At 36.2% G+C, this 25,884-nt stretch overlaps 1 protein-coding gene across 1 annotated transcript in view; it reads right to left on the bottom strand.

Moving 5' to 3' along the window:
* LOC136035493 (rab GTPase-activating protein 1-like) overlaps positions 1-25,884 on the bottom strand; it is a 285,782-nt gene that overhangs the window by 120,343 nt on the left and 139,555 nt on the right. Inside the window, exon 12 of the mRNA XM_065717324.1 lies at positions 13,487-13,672. Within this exon, the coding sequence (XP_065573396.1) occupies positions 13,487-13,672 (186 nt within the window). The remainder of the gene's footprint in view (positions 1-13,486; positions 13,673-25,884) is intronic.

The raw sequence follows: 25,884 nt of genomic DNA, 5'->3' as shown, positions 1-25,884 counted from the left end.
CAGTATCAGCACAACTCAATCAGCCTAACAACACAACCAGTTTAACTTTAAATGCCGATAAGCTACTGAGGGTGAGATATGTAATACATCAGCATAGCTCCATCAGTACAACAGCATAACTGGTTTGACGTTAAACATTGATGAGATACCGAAGGCAAAACATTTAAAATATTACCCTGATCTATAATTTCAATTTCTCTATCATATCTCAATACGTACATGCTTTTCACGTAACATTTTTCATGTAGTAACCCCCCCTTTTTTATTTGCTGTTACGGAATTATTAGGAACACTTCGTTTCAGTTCTTCCAATAGTTTATCAACAAGATGAAATCTCCATTGCTACTATTGACATTATTATTTTAAGAAAAAGGATGAAAACAAAAAAAAAGACAAAAATACAATTCAATTCGGTACTATAATAACACACTAATTCAGGAGGATCAGAGTTGTGTAATTCTTCTTTCAACACCTGGGAAAGAATCCGTAACATTCTAGGAGCATACCGCTATTTCTGCGCTCCAGGACAGCGCAGCTTTAGAGCATACCTCGTATAGTTTTTTATGCATCTCATATGTTCTCGTTAATTCTTCTGTTGGATGTTCACTGGTAGATGGTTGAAAAAGTTAAAAATAAACAGAAATTTCCAAATGTCGTTTCCAATATCGATATTTACTTTTCAATCTTCAATATTGATCTCTGGTCCAATATAGATTCGGTTGCCCCCCCCCCCCCCTATAAAAGGTACTGCCAACTTCCATGGTCGTTTGTTTATACTACGGATTTTTCAAAATTGTCTTCTTTTTTGGCTTTCAAAGCTACCAAGCTGGGTTTCTAAGTGCAAATCAATCTTTTTTTACAGTCTGTATCTTTTTTATACAAGGCTCTATTTTTCACTTTGTAGTTGACGGAGGGTCCCGGTTCTATTCTCTTGTTGATTTATGATCTATTTAAGTAAAACTTTTATGGAGTGGCAAAGAATATGAGATTAGCTCCTATAAACTGCGAAAGAAAAGACGAAAGTTATTAAAAGCTTATCTTTATTGTCCAAGCATAACTTCCTATTTTCAAGCTCTTTTTAACTAATCAATTTTTTTGTCAGAAAAAAAAGCCTTCATCCTCCAGCAGATGATGTTGCCAGAAAAAAAAAACATATTTATGGCTAGAAAAATTAGGGGGATGGCGGGGATAACCTTCTTAGTAGCATAAAAATAAAAATGTGTGTGTGAATCGTTTATAGCAGGATTAAATACAATCGAAAAGCACTGGTGAAGCTATAATCATACTACTGAAACCACTCTATCTTATGTTTATCTGGTCTGTTTCAAATTTTCCTCAAAAAATATATCCAAGCTCTCCGCTTGGCTTATTTTCGGTATTTGAGATTTTCACTATTTTTGTCACCTTGGTATAAAAATAGAAAAATTGTGCATACCCGAATATTCAACAAAAATGTTTTATAATTATTTATATTCAGCGTTTTATTATTGATTAAAAGATTTTTACGCTAAAATAGTTCGATTCGCATCCATTTAAAATTCATTTTTCAATTTTTATTTTATCCCAAATTAAAGACATTTCATAACGGGTACTCGAGCCAGAAATGGCTTCAATTTCAGAGGAATAGGAGTTTCTTTTTAATTTCCACTACAACTTCCAAGGTGATTGATTGACAGCTCTATCTACTAGTCAAGATATACTCCACCGTGGGCGAATACTACTACTACTACTAATAACTCACTGCAGCACCAAGCCGCCTGAGGCCAACACAGCTACGCACGCTCCTCCTCCAACCTAATCTATTTAAAGCCTCCCTCTTTACACCCTCCCAGGAAGTTCCCATTTCCTTTAAATCTTTATTTATGACATCCTCCCAACCCAGACAAGGAGGACCTGCTTTCCGTGTAGCTCCAGACGGTTGGCCGAAAAGGATAATCTTCGGTAATCTGTCATCCTTCATCCGTAGAACGTGGCCTAGCCATCTCAACCTTTCTTTCATTATAGCCCCAGAAAGCGGGATTGAACCACACTTTTCGTACAACCTACTGTTTGAAATACGGTCAGTCAGCCGGGTACCCAGAACAATCCGTAGGCAATTTCTCTGGAAAACATCTAGTAAATTTTCATCTGCTTTTCGGAGTGCCCATGCTTCAGAGCCATATTTGACCACTGTCATCACTGTAGCTTCCAATATTCTAATCTTGGTTTGTAGACTTATCTTTCTATTCTTCCAAACTTTTTTTCACTGTGAAAAAACATCCTGAGCCTTAGCTATTCTACTTTTAACATCTTCACTGCTCCCATCATCTTTACTAATAATACTAACAAGGTAACTGAAGCTCCCAACCTGATCAATCTTTTCGTTACCTAATGTCACCTGTTCATTTTCACTTATTCCTAGCCTTAGTGACTTAGTCTTCTTAACATTAATTTTTAAGCCTATTTTAGCACCCTAAACTCGTAAAACCTCTAAAAATTCATTCATTTTGCTCACACTTTCATCTAATATGCTTAAATCATCAGCATAATCTAAGTCCAGGAGCGTTCTTCCTCCCCATTTGATTCCATGGTCTCCAATTGCCTTTCCTGTGCTCCTTAAGACGAAGTCCATCAAAATGATCCATATAAAGGGGGATAGAATACAGTCCTGCTTAACTCCTGATTTAATACAAAACCAGTTGCTAACCTCATTTCCTACCTTAACGGCAGCAGTATTATTCTTGTACATAGCGCAAATCATTTTAATGTATTTTTCAGGTATACCATATAACGACAAGACCTTTGTTAACGCTGTTCTATCAACAGAATCGAAAGCTTGCTCATAATCGATAAAACTGAGGACCAAAGGTGTTTGCAAACGAAGGGACTTCTCAATTATTAACCTAAGAGTGAAAACATGGTCGACACATCCTCTACCTTTTCTAAAACCGCGTTGTTCTTCCCTTAAAACTTTGTCTACAGCATGTCTCAGTCTAAAAAGTATCATATTACTCAGTAATTTGCTACCTACAGAGACCAGACTAATGCCTCGATAATTACGACACTCACTCTTGTCACCTTTCTTATACAGTGGTTTAATTAAGGTTTTCTTAAAATCATTGGGTACTTCCCCTTTTTCAAAAATCATGTTCATAATCTTCAGTAGCTTATTCCTAACCTCAGAGCCACCATATTTAAGAAACTCATTAACAATACTATCAGCACCTGGGGCCTTATTATTTTTTAATCCTTTTAGTACTGTCGCTAATTCTTCCTCACTAAACAAATCTTCCTTCACATCCAAGGTATCACAAACTTTTTCATTTTCATCTATATCTTTTCCTGCAACTGTATCTCGGTTTAGCACATTCTCAAAATGTTCCACCCATCTTTCTTTAACTTTTTCCTTATCACTAATTGTGGCCCCATTTCTATCTTTAACTGGGACTAGTCCGGATTAGCTACTCCCTTTCAATTTATTAACATGCCAATATAATATTTTACTATTATGCCGTCTAGCCGCATCTTCCAGATCCTCAGCAATTTTATCCATCGCCTCCACTTCACATCTCCTTGTTCATATTTTAATGCTTTCTCCACTTTCTTTACATTCCTTTTGTTTTCATACGACCTATCACTCAGATAATTCTTATACAAACCCCTTCTACTCTCTATTAAACCTAAAGCTTTTTCACTTATATCCCTAGTTGCAGTCTTAGCACTCTTCCCTAGGACACCATCAGCAACTTCACAATTGTTTGTTTTGGGCGAATAGCTTAAAAATAATTGAGCTATTGCAGGAAAAATTTTTTACAGAATTTCTAAGGAAAACGTGTTAAACTTCTTAAGAATATCGCTGACGGATTAGCAAAGTAATTGTTTGTTCTGGTAATGAATCATTTTACTTCTCAATAATAAACATATCTAGAAAAAAATATCAAAACAATAAGAAACTTGAATTTGAAAAATCTGACTTAGAGACATCATCGATACGCAAGCAAAATTTCACATTAAAAATTTGAAACTATCTCTAACAGTGAAACATAGAAAATAAATATATACAAACTTGAAAAGATAAAACAACTACGTTTCTTCGAAAAATCAGGAGTAGCATTAACTAAGTAAAGAGTAACCCAATTTACAGCCACTTCCCATAGACATGATGAAAACTTCGGGGAGGAGCCACATAAAACTTCGGGGAGATGCCACTTGACCAAATCATAAACTTTATATTCTTTTTAAGAGCCAAAAGTGGCTGGAGGACCACCCGCCCTCCTCCCGTGACCATTTCACCCCAATGGACCTCCCGTAGCCTCCCACGGCCAAAATTAGAGACTAGTAAATAAATAATTTCTTATGCCGCACAACCTTTCCATTTTTATTAAAATAAAGTGAAAACATAATATGGCGTAAACTTTAAATTAAGACAGTGAAATCTTAGGTTCCAAATTTGAGTTAATTGTCTTAATTAAAAGTTTTGCCTGTTTTATATTTTTATTTCATTTGGAGTAGAGGTAGTTCTTTTACTCAAAATGTTTTCAAAAGGTCCAAAAATTGTGCCTCTACGGGGAACATAGTCCACACTGCTAAAAGGCTAAGGACCTTAATCGCGTAATGGACCCTTTCTTTACAGTAATTGAATTAAAAAAAAACTAGTTTTTTTTTTAACTGAAAGATTCTGATAGTGTGATTCTATGACTTTTAGAGGGTGTTTCCCCCTATTTTCTAAAATAAGGCAAATTTTATCAGGCTCGTAACTTTTGATGACAAAGACTAAATTTGATGAAACTTACATATTTAAAATCAGCATAAAATACGATTCTTTTGATGTATCTTTTAGTATTAAAATTCCGTTTTTTAGAGTTTCGTTTACTATTGAATGGGGTCGCTCCTTGCTACAGTTCGTTACCACGAACTGTTTGAAATTTAGTAGAAAAAGTGGGCAAGCTGCCTTTTGTTAAAATTAAATCATGCAAATAATTTAAATATTTATTTGAATACATATTGACGCAGCCGCAAACTGACAAACTTTAACAATTTTGTTAAAATTGGAATCGTGTATGTGTATATATGTATCAATATGTATTTAATATGTATTTAAATACATATTGACGCAGCCGCAAACTGACAAACAATTTTGTAAAAATTGGAATCGTGTATATGTATATATGTATTAATATGTATTTAATATGTATTTAAATACATATTGACGCAGCCGCAGACTGACAAACTTTAACAATTTTGTTAAAATTGGAATCGTGTATATGTATATATGTATTTAATATGTATTCAATATGTATTTAAATACATATTGACGCAGCCGCAGACTGACTCGGTACAAAAGTAGCTAAGGAGCCGGCTAATTAGTGACTTGGTGAAAAACAAGCAGAATTCCTGACACAATGCACTAGCAAACTAAGTCTTGACCTACGGTACACACAAGCCAAGTTTTTAGTAAGACGGGACTAGACCCTTAAGGTCTAAACCGGCGGTGCTGATCTCCGTTTCATGGCCCTTCAGCCAGGAAGTGCAATGGGGGGTTGGGAAAGTTTTTACAGGCTCCTAAAACGAGCTAAAGATTTTCGAAGAAGCGGTACAACAATGTGCGAAGTCCTAGCTCATTACAGTCATTATTCGGTGAAAACAAACTTATTCCTGACTCATAGGAAGAACCAGCTAAGTTATGACTCAATACAAAGCTACCTAGGTCATAACTCGATATGGAAAATATCCAGATCCATGCTCTAGAATATTGGTGTCTCATTACAAAAATAAGCCCTGATTCAGTGCAAGTTCAGGTCAAACATGGGAAAAACACATGGTGCAATAACGGTTTAAGTGCAACGGTTTGGTGCAATAACATGGTGCAATAACGGTTTGGTGCAATAACGGTTAAACCCTTCAAAACGATTTATATCAAAGCTGTAGAATTTTCTTATATGTGACATAAAAACGATTTCAGGTCTGAGTCAGTGTAAAAACAGCCAGGTCAAGGCTGGTTTAAGGGTAGGTCAAGAAGGGGTCGGTGGGTATCAGGAAGGCGGATATGATACACCTTGGTTGAACCGGATCACGCAAGGATTTTCAATCTGTATAATTCGAAAACTATATTAGACCAATTGCCCCTCCAACACCTCACCCTAACCCTACTCCCGACTTTTTAACAAAAAGGTAGGCTCGTTGCACCTTGTTTGACTTTGAATTGTAGAAAGATATCTGATATATCCGATTAGAGGACCAGAGTGAGCCATCCACCCCATCAACAATTTTTTTTTTTTTAATGAGGTAGGCACATGGCGACTTTACTGAACCACGGTAGCCTAAGGATATTCAGCCTGTACGAATGGAGAATCGAAGTGGGTCAGTGGCCTCTCTAACATCCTCAAATACTCATCCCACGACAAATTCTAGGAGAAGAGTAAGCAAGTTTTGCCTTATTTGAAGCGGGATCAGACAAAGGTTTTCCAAATGTCTAATCAAAGGCAAAAAGTTGGCATGAGACACTTTTTGTTCTTGTCCTCTCTTATATAATAAATTAATAGTACCTCAACATGATCCCTATTTACTTATCTAAATCCTCAGACAAGAGTTTCAATTACTATGTTGCCCCGTCTAAATAAAAGCCCAAGCAATATTCGTAAAGGTTAAATAATTAATTATTTTGAGCTAAGTGAAAAACTATAGCAACAGACATCTCGAGCTAAGTCAACTAAATTCCAATAGTAATTGTTTATACAACGGGAGATTTAGAACACTCCCTAATACCAATAAAAGTACAAGGCACTGAGAGCAAATAAAAAATAAATTAGTTCCACGTTTCGCCTTAGGAAAAGGGTGATCTATCACAGATAATAACAGAATTGATTAGACCATAGAATCCTTTTTCTGGTTAGATAGGTTAATTTGGACATACTTGTGGAGAAGGGGCTGAACTCACACCAGATTCCAGCTGAGAAAACTAGATTTTAATATACAAACTATACACATAAAAAACAGATTGTTTCTTTTCCATTATTTCAGTTGAGAGACAAACCTAAGGGTTTTAGTATTGAACGAAACGTTAAGATCAGTAGAAAAAAATTAAATGAAAAACATATATAGTCAGGTCAACCAATTTCCAATAGTATTGTTTACACAACAGGAGACTCCGTAGGCCTACACTCTTCTTTGTTTTGCAAATGGGAAAAGGTGATTTATTTTGGATAATCACAGCATTGATTAGACCAAAAGGTGATTCTTGAAATAAAACAAAGTTCTTTCGCAAAAAGCAACCAATTTAACTCTGCACCTCACTATGACTTAGCTATGACTATATTAACTTAACTTTGAACCTATTGAACCTGAACTATGAACTGAGAAAACTAGGTTTCAACACATCAACAAAAAATACTTATTTTAAAACCTGTTCGTTTCTTCTGCTGCATGATAAAATTTGGCCTTTTTATGTAACATATCGTTGAATGATTAAATTTTTCTGAGCTCAGTACAATAGAAAAACAACAACAAAATATTGACAGTACTTTTGAGACAAGTCAACTTGTTTCTGCTACTGAGCGTGCAGGAGAGACGCAAGGACCCAACTTCGATCCAATTAAGGGCTGCCACTACTACCTTTGCTGAGAATCAGCACAAGGTTATTGACCAGTTCTTCTTTTATCAGACGATAGTACTTATGAACTAAATACCCATATGAACTAACCTCTGACTATGAACTAACTATATGAATATATCTGACTATATGAACTAACACCTCTCTATAAACTAAATACCCATACAACTCATAATTGTTTTGTGGGCAAAGCAACTAGTGCCGTTTTAATTTTATTTTTTATTCGTGATTAGCGGTCTGTAACTTCGTTATGTTAAGCCATGATTATTCTAAACTTTTGCCAGCATGAGGATCATAAAATCGATAAAAAAAAATTTCCGAAATTTCTAAATTTCGAGGAATTTTCTAATTTTCCTAAGCCACTAAATGATCTAAACAAGAAAGAAAACAAAACTAGTATTGCTCATAAGGTATGCTCTTTAAGGAATAATGACACCATACTCTTTTTGAGCAAGAAAATTGGCACCTGGGATCTTCCACATCTGAGAGCAAAAACTCTGCATTTCTACAAGAAAATATCTTTGGAGAAGTAAATCTAGATACTCCAATTCCGAAAAATAAAAATAAAACTTCTATTATAAATAGAATCTCTCAAGTTTCGTATACAAATGCAAAGCCTTGGCCCAGCAGTAAACTGTGTTTGTGTTCTGACTTACGGGGGAGGGGAGTTTGTTTTAGAATGTTTTCAGTTACATATTTACCAGAAGAAGCTGTTAGATCTGAACCAAATTTAGTAGCAAAGTAAAGCTAGTGCCCTAACTATTTATCGGTGCTGCCCGAACACAGTCCAATTTCTCCGGAGGAAGGAGGTTCCTAATATCCTTCCCCTCAAAACACCTACCGGATGGAACCGTCGGTTCTCACTAAACTTAGTGGAAAAACAACAGCTAGTGTCCAAGTTAAGCCTTTTGAAGACTAGAATTTCTAAGTATTTTCGGTGGAGGAGGAGGTAGGAAAAGCATTGCTAAATACTTGTCGTCAGAAAACTTAACAGAAAAGATTGTTGTCAGATCTGAGCCAGATGTGATGGAAAGTAAGAAAAAATGACCTAGCAGAACTTTTCATACCTAGCCCAATCTCAGTGACGGGAAGAAAGGGGGGGCTATAAGTCCTTGTCATTTGGACACTATCAAATAAGAATATCAAATCTCGGCCAAATCGTTTGGGAACTAGGAGTAAATGTAGGTCTTTTCGGTTTCATGGGAGAACCTAAATTCCAAAATAAATACAAGGAATGCTGGTCAGATCTAAGCCAAACTTAGTGGGAAGTAAGAGTTGGTGTCCAGCCTGTTCTTCTCGGGGATTCAGACCATGCGACCACTGTGAGAAAAGAAAGGGTAGAGGCACCAAAACCCTTTTTTTAACGAGATTTAGCAGAAGCGGTTATCAGATTTCGACCAAACTTCGTCCATCACGGCATCTACTAGAACGGTTTGTCGAGTCTTAGTCAAGCATGAAGGACAGCAAAAGTAAGAGTAAGGAAAAGAAGTAGAAAGTAAAAGCAAGTTTAAGTCCTGTCTTATGGAATTTCGTATAGTAATGGCCAGATTAGTTTATCAAAGTATCAGCCAAAACTTAGGTAGGAGTAAGATTTGCTTTTCTAGTTCAACTCTTTGAATGTCAAGGCTGATTCAACCTCTGCGGGGGAGGAGGAACGACATACTCATTTTTTTGTAGTTAAGAAATCTTTCAGCACATGTCGTCGGTCCTGAAACAAATTTAGTGTAGAGCAAGAGCTATTGTTCTAGTTGTGTGTTTTAGGAGTCCGGGCCCGCTCTAATTTATGTTTATTTGAGAGGAGCTATAAAATCTTTAGCTTCGGCAAATCTGCGAGATGAAAATGTTTTAATACTAACTAAACTGAATAAGAAAAATAATCGGACCGCAGTTGTCATTTATGGTAAATAGAAAAAATACAAACTATGCAGGCTGAAGGGGGCTTCTATTTATTGCTGTCAAGATACCTTTCAGAAGGCATGCTCAGATCTCATCCAAACTTGGCAGGAATTGATAACTGTTATCCTAACTGTATTTGTTAAGAGCCTGGGCCATAACGACTCTAATTAGAGAGTACGAGCTAAGAAAAAGAAAGAGTCCCTAAATTTTTGTGGTCGGAATGTCGACAGAACGAGACGTTGGAGCCTAGTCAAACCTGAAGAATAGTAAGATCTAGTCTCCTAGTTTTGCTTTTTTGTGTCTTGACATATTGAGGCCTTTACTAGGGGGAGGAAGATTTTTAAGTTACTCTGATCAATAAATCCACCAGAAGGGGATGTCAGAACTCAAACAAACTTGATAAAACGCAAGACACGACTAATTATCCTAGAGCAGCCATTTGGACTTCGAGCATAACCAAACCATCGGGGGGGGGGAGTGGTCCCTTATGTATACTACTATGTATAAAATAAAACTTGCTGTCGAATAAGAGTTGAAAACCAAGAAATCCAATAATTAATAATGCTCACTAAGATCGGCTCTTCGGTGCCAGGACAGATGCTCTTTGGTACCGAAAATCGGGTGACGATTTACTACTTTCGGAACCCAAACGCATCTAAAGTCAGGATAGCAGCTTGCTAATTCCGCTAAGAATGATTTTTACTCGGGTTTCGAGAGGCGAGACAAAACTTTTTCAGCATTTTACCGCGGTTAGACCAGCTACGGATACTGTGTAGCACAGAAAAATATTCAATTGTTATGGCTTTACATTTCTGGCTCTTGGGGAGTGGAGTTGCTGAGGTATTAAATAATGAAAATTCGATTAATTTTCTAAAAATTAGACAAATTAGCTAGGATGTATTAGATAAAAATATTTACAGTATTGAATTGTTTTCTTGTTAAAATGTTTTGGAAATAATGATCCCATCAGTAGTCTACCCGTTGGGGTATTAAAATATCATCTACGTTGCTTTATTGATTCTCATGGGCACCACAATTAGCAATCACCACATCCGATTCTAACTTTAAATTTCTTGGGTATCTAAATTAGCAAGGTGCTACTCTAACTTCAGAACCATAGAGTTACGACCTGGACACCAAAGCACCAAATTCCGTTTTATCAATAGCAATCGATAAATATCAATTGATATTTAAACACATTAAAGGTATTAAATCGAATTGATCACTTCGATATCAATTTATTCATCATTTTTGTTAAACCTTTTGATCCAAGTTACAAAAAAATGGTACAGAAACATACAGGGACAATATTAAACCATATTACCATTAAAAACCGTTAAACTACCATTAAACCATTACCATTAAATCACCATATTGTACCATTACAAAATGGTAAAGAAACACAAAGGAACAATATTAAACCATATTACCATTAAAAACCCTAAAATTGTCATTACACCATTATCATTATCATTAAATCGCCATATTATACCATGAAAAAATGGTACAGAAACATACAGAAACAATATTAAACCATATTACCATTAAAAATCATATAATTATTATTAAACCATTGCTATCAAACTACCATGTTGTATCATTAAAAATATTACAGAAACATACAGGAACAGTATTAACCCATATTACCATTACCATTACCGTTAAATTACCATATTGTACCATTAAAATGGGACAGAAACATACTATATGTTTACTATAATATTAAATTAAAGATACTAATCCGGAATAAATATTTGGACACAAACTAATATTATTGAAAAACACACGTTTGCTAGTGAACGTGAGGTATTTTTTTTTATGTTCATCTCAAGCTTTGAACCAAAAAAATAGAATAAAGTTTAAAGATCAAATAGCTGGATATAAGTTATGGCGTAGGAAAACACAACTATGCAGTGGGTTTGAGCTCCAATGATGGCAGATTCTCCGTTGTAAATTTCCAAAATTTCTAGACAAGTATTTTGGGACTTGTTGGGACTAATAGAAACATTTAAAAGTGTGCAATGGGTTCTAGCTTAGGACTTTCAATATTAAATGAATGTAAAAAGTTAAAAAAGAAATGAGAATGTGGAAAAAATCCAAATGTTGCAAAAAATTACAAAAGAACAAAGACTTGTTTTCAGCCCCCCCCCCCCCCATACAACACATTCAGACATGGGTATTTCAAACCTTGGTTTTGAGCAACCGTGGTCGTATCTTACCGTACCCGTGTTCAACTACGCTATTCTGGCACATTGAAGCACCTGTGCCAGTACGCTTGGAAGCCGTACGATGAAAACGCTTTAAAGTTTCGCTGGGTTGACCAAAGCAAATCTGAGAACACACACTTTAAACCTGGTGCCTGAAAACAGGACTCAAATACTGTTTGGCTGAGGATTGAAATAAAACCATATCGGAATAAGCTTTAGCTTCCGAGAGATATGAAAATTAATTCCATTTCACTAGCAGTTTTTAGTGAAATTTGAAGGTCAGGGATAGAATCATCCTCCAGTCATCCTTCATTTCAAATCCCTGTACCATCTTCTAGCACACCGTTATGAAGAAGAAGTAAAAGCTAAAGCTTTGTATGCTCATTTTACAAGCACAATCATTTCAATTTCCCCTATATTTCTCCCTAAATACAATTTAGGGATCATATATATGCAATATTCTGAAACTTAAGGATTTCCGGGAACGTGAAATCACGAACTTGTTGGAAAATTTTACCTACTTATGAGACAATTTGAATTTCATTTATTAACATGAAACTTTCTTTTTTATCCACAAATGAAAGAAATTTTGCAATTTTGAATCTACCAGAAACTAGGAAATGAAATGGGAATTCAAGTTAAAAGAGGGAGAATCATATTGTTAGTAGATAAGATTAAAAGAGTCACCAAAATATACAGAAGCGAAATTCAGTTCTTCTAAATAGATATCAACGGGTATTATATATTCGAAAAAAAATATTGAAATTATTAGAAAATAAAATTTATATGACAGCGAGATTGTTGGTCAACGAGGGGGAATAATAATTGCACTTTATTCCTCTTTATACCAAATCTGAATCAGGAATCAGGACTAGAGAGGAAATAACTTGACATCAGGAACAACTAGGCAGAATATTGCAGATTCAAGCCCCACTTTCGGAGTATATTTCCTTTATACATAGAATTATAGAAATACTACAATATTTATATCCTTTTTGAAATACCGCCTATTTCAGATAACTGCAAAGAAATGACAAGGGTCAAATCACCATGGTTTTTATGGAAAGTTCGGAGAGAGCATCTTACGGAAACACGTGTATAATTATTGCCGGGGGCCAAAAAAGGACAATTTTTCCTGATCATTGAGTCAAAGCCTAAAGTACGTCAGCAAAGGGTCATATAGTCATACATTTTATGTCAAAGAAAACTATCTGAAGTTGTTCGACCATTGTCCAACCACTACGTCAAGCCGTTTTTCTGCTTTCGACCGGAAAAATTCATTCATGCAGCGAAGCAAAGCAAGCACCAGTTTCAAATGCTCTGTCGCAAATATGATCTCTTAAAATAATAAACAGAAACATTTCCAGATCCAAAAAAGGAGCAAAACCCCCGAGCCCGAAAGTGCTGCCATCTACTTTCACGTGCAAATTCTATTTATGATTTCGGTTCTGTTTGTCAATTTGGGTTTGAGATAGAGTTAGAGGGACGGTATCATAGGTGCCGGGTAAATGTTAACAGTTCTCTTATTATGAAAAAAAATTGATCTTTCTTTTTGCTCCTTTCTTAGAAGTAAGAATAGAAAGTTGGCCTACTGCAAGACGATCAACTTCAGAACGAAACAAGATGGCTCTTTTTTTAAGTATGACCAGTGTCCCTAGAAGAACTAAAAAAAAAAAAACATTTCAGCACTTCTGGAGCTGACAACTTTTTGTTGTTGCACCACCACCACCATCAAAAAAAAAAAAAAAAAAAAAATCTGATTAAAGAAGCGACCAGAAAAAACATCAATACTCACAGAAAGCAAAGCCATAGCTATTTGAAAGACTGCATCCATACGGGCATACAAAAAAAGGTCAACAATGCGAAACACCAGGTACAATGGGAATTTGGCAGTAAACAAGGTCAAAAACCATTGACTAGCGTACATGTGAGTTTCAACCCTTTGATCCGAAAAATGAGAATACACATCTGGCAATTGTTCCTAAAAGAAATAAAATCGAATTAAGTAACTTCCTCATTGATTATTATCCAAAATTAAAACAAAATGTACAGTTTTTTGCGGTGCCGAGTTAAATTCACTTTTCATAGAAATATAACTGGCTTTATTAAATAACTAAAACACACAATGTTAGACTGGCTAGGTTGGTCCGTGATTTCCCATTGCAGAGTAGATAGTAAAATACAAACTAAACCAAAAAAAAAGGTTAAAATACAAACAACGAACTCTGGTCATACCCATTTCTAAGTTAGGTTTGCGCATCTCCCGTGACGATATTTCATCTATTTGAAATAAAAGGTCTAGATATACTGTTTTTATTTAAGATATCTTGCTTTCCATTTTAGATTTTTTGTATATGTTTCCCCCCACCCAAGGAAAAGCTACACTAATTTGTTTAATTTAAGTTTGTAAAATTCAAGATTTGCTACAACCAAACGTACAGATAATTTTCTTTTAAGTCGCCTTTGTTTTTGTAATACTGGCATAAATCAAGTAGCTATTAGTCGTTAAAGTTCCTCTCCCCCCCCCCCCCAATGACAAGCTACACTAATTTTTTTAATTGAAGTTTGTAAAATTCAAGATTTGCTACAACCAAACGTACAGATAATTTTCGTTTATGTCGCCTTTGTTTTTGTAATACTGGCATAAATCAAGTAGCTATTAGTCGTTAAAATCCCCCCCCCCCCCCAATGACAAGCTACACTAATTTTTCTTTAATTGAAGTTTGTAAAATTCAAGATTTGCTACAACTAAACGTACAGATAATTTTCTTTTAAATCGCCTTCGTTTTTGTAGAACTGCCCTCAGATAAATTCATGATCAGTTATAAGAGAGAGATTAAGCGGCAAATGGGTACATTTGCATATCTAATCAACTTATGTGTTGTTGTACCTTCTTGTTGAATAATCTTACTGAAATAAAAGAGCAACATTTTGCGTAGGCCTGAAAGTACTATATTGCACGAAGTCATTACACTAATGGATTCGGGGCCAGGAGACTCCCAAGTTTTTTCTGGCCCCCTGATTTTGCGTTTATTGCGTCTTCTTTTTTTTTAAATAAACTTGTTAAATTAGTCAATTATCGGCAACCCATGTAAGGCGCCGATAATTGATATCTGCTTAGCCCAGAGAAAAAACAATCTATATTGAGCCTGAATATTAAGTCTTCTTTTTGATCAAAGATTTATTCGGAACAGTTTCTTATTCGTAACTAGGTCAAGTTAGTTTTCCAAACCACTATCCAATAGCTTACTTTAAGCGAAGTATTTGATCCTTGTAGCTGTAAAAAAGGCAAAACGAAAAGCCAAATCTAGCACAAGTAGATGTTGGATATAAAAACAACACGAAACAAGAGCTAAGAGATCATATGTTACTTGTGACGAGGTCGAAAGAGCCAAGAGCTCATATGACATGAGCTCTAGCAAATTCTAAGAATCAATAGATTGATATAAAATTAAAATCAGAGGCTTACTGCCGGTCAAGATTAAAAATAAGAGCTCTGAGACACAAGGTCCTTCCAAATATCAAAATTCATTAAGATCCGATCACCCACTCGTAAGTTAAAAATACCTAATTTTTTCTAATTTTTCCTCTACCTTTGGGGAAAACAACTTTATCAAGTCAATTTGTTCAGGTCCCTGACACGCCTACCATTTTTCATCCTCCTCGCACATCCAGAAGCACCAAACTCGCCATAGCACTGGACCCCCCATAACTCCCCCAAAGGGATCGGATCCAGTCCGGTTACGTCAATCACGTATCTACGACATTTGCTTATTCTACCCACCAAGTGTGCTCCCGATCTCTCCACTTTAAGCGTTTTCCAAGACTTCTGGTGTCCCCCTCCAACTCCCCCAATAATGCCAGATATGGTCGAGATTTAAAGTAATAACTCTGAGACATGAGTTCCTTCTATATATCAAATTTCATTAAGATCTGGTCACCCGTTCTTAAATTAAAAATATCTCAATTTTTCTAACTCTTCCGAATTAACACCCCCCCAGCTCCCCCAAAGACAGCGGATCCATTCAAATTATGTCAATCACGTATCTAGAACTTGTGCTTATTCTTCCCATTAAGTTTCATCCCGATTTCTCCACTCTAAGTGTTTTCCAAGATTTCCGGTTTCCAAGATTTCTGCATCCCCCTTCCAGCCCCCAATATCCCCGGATCCAGTTCGAATTGAAAATGGAACATCTGAGACATAAGATCTTTCTATATATCAAGTTTCATTAAGATCCGATTATCCATTCGCAAGAGAAAGATGCCTCTATTTTCACGTTTTCTCCCTCAAACTCCCCCCCAATGTCACTGGATCTGGTCGAGGTTCCAAACGAGAGCTCTGAAGCAGAAGATCCTTCTAAATATCAAATAACATTAAGATCTGATTACCTGTTCGTAAGTTACAAACACCTCATTTTTTCTAAATTTTTCGTATTACCCCCCCCCCCCCCCCAAACTCCAACAAAATGAGCGGATCTGGTCCGGTTTTGTCAGTCACTTATCTTGGACTTGTGCTCAATCTTCCCACCAAGGTTCATCCTGATCTTTCCACTCTAAGCCTTTTCCAAGATTCCCCCCCCCCAACGTCTCCCAATGACACTGGGTCCGGTCAGGATTTAAACTAAGAGATCTGAGTTACGAGGTCCTTCTAAATATGAAATTACATTAAGTTCCAATCACTCCTTCGTAAGTTAAAAATACCTCATTTTTTTATAATTTTCTGAATTAACCCTCCCCCCAACTTCCCCAAAGTGAGCGGATCTGCTCCGGTTATGTCAATCACGTATCTAGGACTTGTGCTTAGTTTTTCCACAGTGTCATCCCGATCCCTCCACTCTAAGCGTTTTACAAGATTTTAAGTTTCCCCTCCAGCTCCCCCCAATGTCACCGGATCCACCGGGACAGACAGACACACCGACAGACGGACCGACCGACCCAAAGAATTTGCGATCGCTATATGTCACTTGGTTAATACCAAGTGCCATAAAAAGGCATTCTTCACCCGCAGCCTCGAATACACATATCTTCAATCGGTCACGATATTAAAATTCTATATAAAAATCGCATATTACACCATTTAAATATAACATATCCAAGTGCATAATTTGAACAAGAAGACATTTATTTCCTCATCATCAAACGCTAATAGCAAATGAGTGGGACAATCTTGTTATTATAAGCAGTGCTGTCACTTACTTGAAGTACTTTTACTTGAAGTACTACTTAAGTAAAATTTTCCATTACTTGTAGTTGTACTTTAGTAAAACCTCTAGGGTGTACTTATTACTTGATACTTAAGTAAGATTACGAAATACTTATCACTTAAGATACTGTTAAAGTACTTCTTTTTCAAATACTTTACCTTTGACACGAAAATTTTTCGTGTGTGTGCTCAGATATAGTTCCATGCCTTATTTTTGGATGTGAAATAAGGTATTTGTTTTTGACGAAAAAAAATATAGTATGATTAGCACTTGGTTTAATTTTGTTTAAAAGTTATATAATAAAAAAATTGAAATTATTTCACAGTAAACTGGTCGACAGTGAGCTAAAATCCCTTGTTTTGTGCTAAATGTTGCTTACTGTAGTCCATTTGGGCTTATATTTCTGACATTAGTGTTTAAGTTTTGTCCTCTTGTCAACTGGACCAGCTTTCTACCATTTCATCTTCTTCAGGACCATATTATTGGTAAGACTACTGAAGCTATAAATCTTTGCCCATATAAATGTTGTCTGCAATAAACAAGTCTAGGGAATTCTAGCTGGATCCAATGCAGTGGTATTTTTTCAAATTCATTCCAGCAAATTCATGTATTCAGACGAATCTGACTTCAGATTTGTCACTCCATTCATAAGTTATAGCCCCTACTAAATTAATGGAAAACTCAACTTTCATAAAACTTGAAACCCTCTCCCCCTCGCCCTATTTGAGATAAGGTTTGTGATACCAGAACGTGATATGAGCCCTGATCTTAGGCATCTTTGATCTAGTGTTCATTCGAATCCGTTACTCCATTTGCAAGTTATACTTAGTTAAACAGAAAACTTAATTTTTTTCAGGAATTAAAACCCGCTCCCCCTTATTATATTTGACCTAGGGTCTTAACCTCAAAACTTGATACGTGTCATGGTCTTAGGCCTCTTTGGTTCAATTTTCATTCAGATCCATCACTCCATTCCCAAGTTACTCTGAACTAAACGAAAAACTATTTTTAGCAGGTAAAGCCATCTCCCCTCTGTTTTATTTGAGCTAGGGTCTTCATCTTTCAACTTGATGTGTCTCATGATCCTTGGCACCAAATCTGGCCATCCAAATTTTCATCCAAATCTGACCAGCGGTTCTCCCCCTATACTTGATTACACAGACGGGCGGACAGACAAACAGACGGACGGACAGATTTTGCAACGTCTTAGGTAGCCATGTTGGCTTATTAGGTCCAAAAAAAGGAAAAGAATAGCATATCATCATCCAGGCATCATCACCTATTTGGATAGTGGAAAATTTCCATCAAAATAGGTTTTTGAGATTTGTCTGTCTTTGACAGACAAGTTTTTTGAGAGTTTTACAGCTGATGATGAACACTGTATATGAGTTCGAAATATCCAGTTAAATAATTTTATATCTATTCACTGTCAATAAAAAGGTATCATCCCTATTTTGAACTGTTTTACTTTCTGTCTGTCTGTCTGCCCGTCTGTGTAATCGAGTATAGCGGGAGAACCGCCTGTCAGATTTGTATTAAAATTGAACTATTTGGATTAAAATTGAGCTTAATTAGGGCGAGGGGGCTTTAAGTGTTAAAAAAATTGGAGTTTTTCATTTAATTCAGTGTAACTTGCAAATGAAGAGATGAATTTCGATGAAAATTGAATAAATTGCCTAAGGGTATGATATGCATTGAGTCCTGGGATGGAGACCCAAGCTTAATTAGGGGGAGGGGCTTTAAATACTAAAAAAAGTTGAGTTTTTTGTTTAACTCTAGTTTAACTTGCGAATGAAGTAATGGATCTCAATGAAAGTTAAGATAAAGATGCCAAAACCATAAGACACATAATGTTTGGAGATGAAGACCCTAGATTAATTAGGGGAAGGGGGCTATAAGTTCTAGAAAAAAGTTGGGTTTTCCATTTAATTCAGTGTAACTTGCGAGTGGAGTGATGCGTCTCAATGAAGATTGAACCAAAGATGCCTAAGACCATGACAGGCATTAAGTTTTGAGATGAAAACCATAGCTCAAATAGCACGAGGGGGAATGGGTTTTAAGTGCTAAAAAAGCCAAGCTTTTTGTTTAATTTAGCATAACTTGCAAATGGAGCAACGGATCCAAATGAAAGCTAGACCAAAGATGACTAGGATCTGGGCTCAAATCGAGCTCTGATATCACAAACCCTACCTCAAATAGGGTGAGGGGGAGGGGGTTCCCAGTTTTAATAACGTCGAGTTTTCCTTCAATTTAGTAGGGCCTATAACTACTTCTGCCCATGGCTTGCCCAAAGCCAGGAAATAACACTTTTCCAAAATAAGCCATACTGAGGCCAAACTTCAACCGAATATTTCATCCCCAGAGAAAAATTACTTTGTATGGCACTTGGTAATTACGAAGTGACATGCAGTGATCGCAAATTCTGTCGGTCTGTCGGTCCCGGTTTTGCTAGTTTAGGCACTCCCAGATAAGCTAGGACGATGAAATCTGGCAGGCGTATCAGGGATCAAACCAGATTAAATTAGAAATACTTGTTTCCCGATTCGACCATCTGTGGGGGATTGGGGGGACGGTTAAATAGGAAAAATTAGAAAAAATGAGCTATTTTTAACTTACGAAGGGGTGATCGGATCTTAATTAAATTTGAAATCTAAAAGGATATTATATCTCAGAGCTCTCATTTTAAATTCCGACCGGATCAGGTGCCATTGGGGGATTTGGAGGGGGAAACCTAAAATCTTAGAAAATGCTTATAGTGGACGGATCGGGATGAAACTTAGTGGGAAAATAGGCTCAAGTTCTAGATATGTGATTGACATAACCAGAACGGATTCGCTCTCTTTTGCAGAGTTGGGGCAGGGTTAGTTCTAAAAAATTAGAAAAAATGAGGTATTTTTAACTTACGAAGGAGTGATCAGATCTTTAATTTCATCGGATGTAATTTCATATGCAGAAAGACCTCGTAACTCAGATCTCATGTTTTAAATCCCGACCGGATCCAGTGTTATTGAGGGGATTTGGGGGTAGGGACCGGAAATCATGGAAAACACTAAGAGTGGAGAGACCAGGATGAAACTTGGTGGGGAGAATATGCACAAGTCCTAGATACGTGATTGACATAATCAAAACGGATTCGCTCGCTCTGGGGGAGTTGGAGGGGGTGTTAGTTCGGAAAAATTACAAAAATTGAGGTATTTTTAACTTAAGAGTAGGTGACCATTCGTGAGGTATTTTCGAATTTGATATTTAGAAAGAAATCATGTCTCAGAGCTCTTATTTTAACCCAGACCAGCTCTGGTGAAATTGGGGGAGAGTTTGAGGGGGAAACCGGAAATCTTGGAAAACGCTTAGAGTGGAGAGATCGGGATGGAACTTGGTGGATAGAATAAGCAAATGTCGTAGATACGTGATTGACCAAACCGTACTGGATCCACTCTGTTTGGGGGAGTTAGGAGGGTCCAGTGCTTTGGTGAGTTCGGTGCTTCTGGACGTGCTTGGACGATGAAAATTGGTGATTTAGAAAATTAGAAAGAATGAGGTATTTATAACTTGCGAGTGGGTGATCGTATCTTAACGAATTTTGATATTTAAAAGCACTTTGTGTCTCAGGGCTCTTAGTTTAAATCCCTACCGGCATTAAGTCTCTGATTTTTCTTTTAAATTAATCTATTGATTCATATAATTTCGTTAGAGCTCATGTCATATGAGCTCTTGGCTCTTTTAACGTCGTCACAAGTGCCATATGAGCTCTTAGCTCTTGTTTTATTTCTTTTTTCTCAGGAGATTTCCCACTTAGTCTCATGGTTTTTGCCACTTCATGGTGTGAAAACTCCTGCTAGAAATAGATAGGTTGCAACTTCTGCAACATTCTGCAGTTGATCAGCCAGATGGAATGCGTCTGAATCAGCAGGCATGCTGCAGGCCCGTGATTTTATAATATATGTTTGTAGGGATTTTTAGCGACCATCTGAATTGACTACATAGCATGTGGTTTGCTTGAGTGAAAACCAGCCAAAGGATATAGATGCCATACATTTTCATAGCGCGTCTGAATTTAACTTGCAAACTTGAGGCAGCTTCCTTGTAAAGGTGCCGAGGGCGAGAAATGCCATCAAAGTATGAATCAAGACTTCATTTTGATACTCTTCTTTCTTTCAGCACGCTGACAGCCAGCAACCTTCAGCTAGCTGCCAAAAGTGTGTATTTTTGCTGCTCCTTTTTATTGAGCTTTGGTTTCTCTTATTAAAAAAGTCTGCAACTGACTCACTTGACTATTTACTTTTAAACTTGAGTTTTTTTGTTGCTAAGGTTTTTACTTTTTGAATAAGAGAATGAACTACTTTATTACCTCATATCTGTTTTAAAGCCAATCCAAAGTTTGTTTTTCTATTTTCAATATTTTTCCACCATTCCGACATGTTTCAGAATATCCCTGTATTTTTTCAGACGTGCCAGATTTGACTGAACACTAATTGCCAGAAGTTCAACTCTACGTGCACTGTGTCAATCCTGTCAAGTGATCTGTCTGATCCAATCAGGAGTTTTTTGACTGCACTTAATTGTTTTGATAGTCTTTTCCTTTCAAGCCGTTGTGTTGAAAATTGGTTAAGATTATTTTTTGGACTTCATTGGGCGTGTACCAGCTAAACAAGGGAAATGGCTATAAACGATAAAAAGGGAATTCTGGTTCTTGATTAAGATTTCCAAGAGAGGAATGACAGGGGACATGTTATAGGCAAGGGAAAGGGCTATATATATATATATATATATATATATATATATATATATATATATATATATATATATATATATATATATATATATATATATAGAATAAATACTTGAAGTACTACTTATGTACAATTTTGGCAAGTACTTGATACTTAATACTTAAGTAAGAATTTGGAAAGTACTTATTACTTGATATTTAAGTAAAAAAACAATGAGTACTTAATACTTGATACTTAAGTAAAAATTTGGAGTACTTGTTGCAGAACTGATTATAAGGAAACGTAATGCGAACTTTACAACCAAGAATTAACCAGGGTAAGAAAGGTATACAGTCCCTACTAATAATTGAGATCTGCGTTTCTTGGCCCTTCAGTCAGGAAGTACAAGGGGGGTTGGGCCCAGCCATCCTGTGCGCCACACAACCTTCGGGTTTCCCTTCCCCAAATTTCTCCAAGTACCCATTTGAAGCTTGAACAACTTTAATTAATCAAATCACTGAGATATTAATAGATATTAATTACTTTTTACTAATTAATTAATTTATATTAATTACTATTACAGTATGGAAGAAACCTACAGTTTTCTCAAATCAACAACACAGCAGTTTGTGAAGGTCCTGTTACAAAATCCTGTAACTTAAAGCTTAAATTATTCGACAATAAATGCTTATGATTTCACAGGTTGTGACCCTTTTCGGATAGAGCATGTTGAAACTTCTCATTATCTAATTTAACAAAAGTTCTTCTTCATATAAACAATACAAACAACAGTTTAATTAAACAGTTGAGTGATCTGTAAATTAATTACTAAACAACTTTGCTATTAGAGATCTGAGGACTAGTTGCGATAGATACATAATATCTGCTGCAACTGCAATTCGAATGAAGATTATAATTTCAACATATATTATTCTGCAATGAAAAACTACTCTTATACACAAAATACCGTGGGACATCCTCTCAAAATTAGTTGTTTTGCATTCAGATATATAATTTAGGACACTGACTTGCTATTTCCATTTAAACATGAATAAAGCCTTACCATTTTTTTTTTATCTAGAAGGAGATTAGCATAATAATAAACACAAACAACAAGTAGAACAATAAGAAATTTTTCCGTAAGACAGTAGAACTTTAACCTTAAATGAATAACTAAGGAATTCCTGGAGGTTCCTGGTCAAACTTTTCTGAAGTAAGGATGCTACGACTGTTTTAAAAAATTTTGTTTTAATGGTCCTATCTTAATGTAAGTTTCTTTTATATTTTCATTTCTTGTTTTGCTGAGGATGGCCCTTGGATATAGGGTCGGAATATTCATTTAAGGTTAATGTTCAACTGACTTAGGAAATTATTCCCAATTGTTCTACTTGTCGTTTGTATTTATGATGCAAAAGCAGTATGATCTTCGTCGCTATTTAGCGTAATAATGGAAATTCGAAGGGGTTTTCCTCTATCAAGTTTTAAACCCTGGAAAAGGCCGCATTAGACAAGAACAGATTCACCTTATCGTTGAGCCAAGACCGTATCCAGCGGGTTTAGGGGGTTTGAACCTACCAACAAAATTTCTGTACAACTCATAAAGACGTAAAACAATGAATGTAAGCAAATCTTTAATGCATTTTTAAAGTGTTTTGTTGTTTTTAACCTCTCCCCCCTCCAGAACAAAAAATTCTAGATACGGACCAGCCTAGAACAGTGGAAAATTCTAAGATAAATAGGGATAATTAAGTAAAACACTCTTCTAGCGTCTCTTTTAAACACTCTTCTAAGTAAAACTCTGCTAACGAAGAGTAAAAAAATACTTTTCTAACGTCGCTATACTTCTAATTTACTCTCCAATTTTCTATGATTAGGCACCCTTTTTGATGATCATGGCTTATAAAAATATTTTGCGGCAATAAGCAGCTTTAACCAATCTTCTTGAATAGGAGCAATGGTTGGAGTGAACTCGATTGGATTAACTGTCCTCAATTAAAGGGCTGCAACTCTAATTTCCTAGCTAATTTTAAACTCCAGAAGAGCCAAGAGTCAATGAAGCCAGTCAAAATGGAAACAGGATATGGAAACATTGATACGGGAAAACAATCAAATCCGGATCTTCAAAAGAACTGGCAGATGACTTATCAGGTGTCACTTTATAAACATTAGCCACGCTTTCTATTTAATTAAATAAAAAAAACTAGTTTTTTAACTGCAAGTAAGGAGTAAGATTAAAACTTGAAACGAACAGAAATTGTTCCGTATTATGAAAAGGGTTGTCCCCTCCTCAACGCTTCGCTCTTTACACGAAAGTTTGACTCTGTCACATCTCTACTTTTTCAAACAATAAAAAACTATGACTCTTAAGGGGTGTTTCCCCAAATTTTCTAAAATAAGGCAAATTTTCTCAGGCTCGTAACTTTTGATAGGTAAGACTAAACTTGATGAAATTTATATATTTAAAATCCACATCAAAATGCGATTCTTTTGATGAAACTATTGGTATCAAAATTCCGTTTTTTTAGAGTTTCGATTACTATTGAGCCAGGTCGCTCCTTACTACAGTTCGTTACCACGAACTGTTTGATTCAAACATTTTTCAATACAAAAAAAGCAATAAATTCAATATTTTGACCAAAAAAATAGATCCTTACAGACATTGATTTCTATAACCCTGAAAAGGGAATTTTCAGTCGTGTGAATTTTGAGTCGTAGTTGTACCGGACATACTTTGTACTTAAACTGCTGGGGACAGGTGTACCGGGTTCCGCACTTCCCATTCTTAGAAGCTATTTACATGGATTTTACTCAACAGATACTTATGCAAGACTTCTTCAATTCGCAGAGAATAACTTGAAATTATGATGAACTCGCAACCCAAGAATCCCTCAATTACCTGTCAAAGTTTCTAAAAGAAATACTGGACGCTATTCTGCAGAAGCAAACTAGCTTGGAAGCTAAGATGGATAAATACGGCACTGAAATTGCTAAGCTTAAGGAGAACCGTATACAAAAAGATAAGAGGATCAAGAACATAGAATTATCGCTAGCAGCCCAGCAACAGAAAACCAGCTCACTGGAACTACAATTGAAGCTGATAGAGGTTAAGGAAAGGCACCTCAACCTCCTGATTCAGGGTTTACCAAATGAAAGCAAAATGAATCCGTAGAATCGACTGTTCAAAATATGTTCTCTCAAAGACTACAAATTCAATCGATCCCGTCAATATCGAAGTGTTTTCGTATAGCGTCACGCAAATCTAACGTGACTGATCAACAGACGAAGAAAAAGAATCGAACAGACCCAATACTTGTGACCTTGGCTAGTGCCAATGTTATTAATCGAGTTTTGTAAAATGTCGGGAAGCTAAAGGGAAGTGGAATTTTGATCTCTACGGACTTGCCGCTAGCTATGAATGCAGTCCGGACTGAATATTTAGCGAAGGGTCGAAAGATGAATTCTTTGGGAACCATCAATGACTCGCGTTTGAAACACAAAGGGTCGAAACTATAACTAGAGGTAAACAAGTCTACTTCCAGTGATTGGGAAGTTTTTTCTGATAACTAGTTACAAGTGAGGAAAAAAAAGTTATTCCGTTGTGTTGCAAGAAGTTCTCTCCACATTGAGTAAAGAAATGATTGTAACAGAACAAAGCGAATGTTCCAAGTCTGTGAAACACGTAAAAGACATTTTTCCCCTGTTTTTTGTAGTTAGTTTTGTTTTGTTCAAGTGCTCACACAAGGTTTTGTTTTTGGTTTTTGTTTTATTCTAATTCTGTATCTGTGCCTCTATTCTCAATGGATGGGTGCCGAAAGTATGTCTTTTTTCTCCAGTTCAAACTCACAATCTACATCTCTGGTAAGTTTTCTCCCATTGTGAATGTGTTGCTCCAGAAACGATCCCACAGTGTAATAATCCATCTAACTTGAGGTGGCATTCTTTAACTACAGGGATTTTTGAGTATTGCAGAATACTTGTCATTAGTTATTCTTGATTCTGAAGTCAACGTTTTCGGAGCTTGAAAAACTTTCTTAGCAGAAACGACTAAGGCACTGGCACTCGCCAACCTCCAAGGATACGCCCACGTAAGCAAGACACGGGTTAAGAAGAAACATGGAGAATAGGCAACATTCATAAAAAATAATATATCTCACAAAATGTTGAATGAATACGATGACCTTTATGAAGAGATGGTTTTTGAATTCCTATAAAGAGAAACCAAGATAAGAAAATAAGATAAAGTTCACAAAGTACAAAAATGACCTTGCGACAATCCTGAG

This window comes from Artemia franciscana, chromosome 14 (genome assembly GCF_032884065.1).
Source record: "Artemia franciscana chromosome 14, ASM3288406v1, whole genome shotgun sequence".
In the NCBI taxonomy this organism is placed as follows: domain Eukaryota; kingdom Metazoa; phylum Arthropoda; class Branchiopoda; order Anostraca; family Artemiidae; genus Artemia; species Artemia franciscana.
Note: the sequence above shows the minus strand (reverse complement) of the source record. Positions and strands in the feature narration are given on the sequence as shown.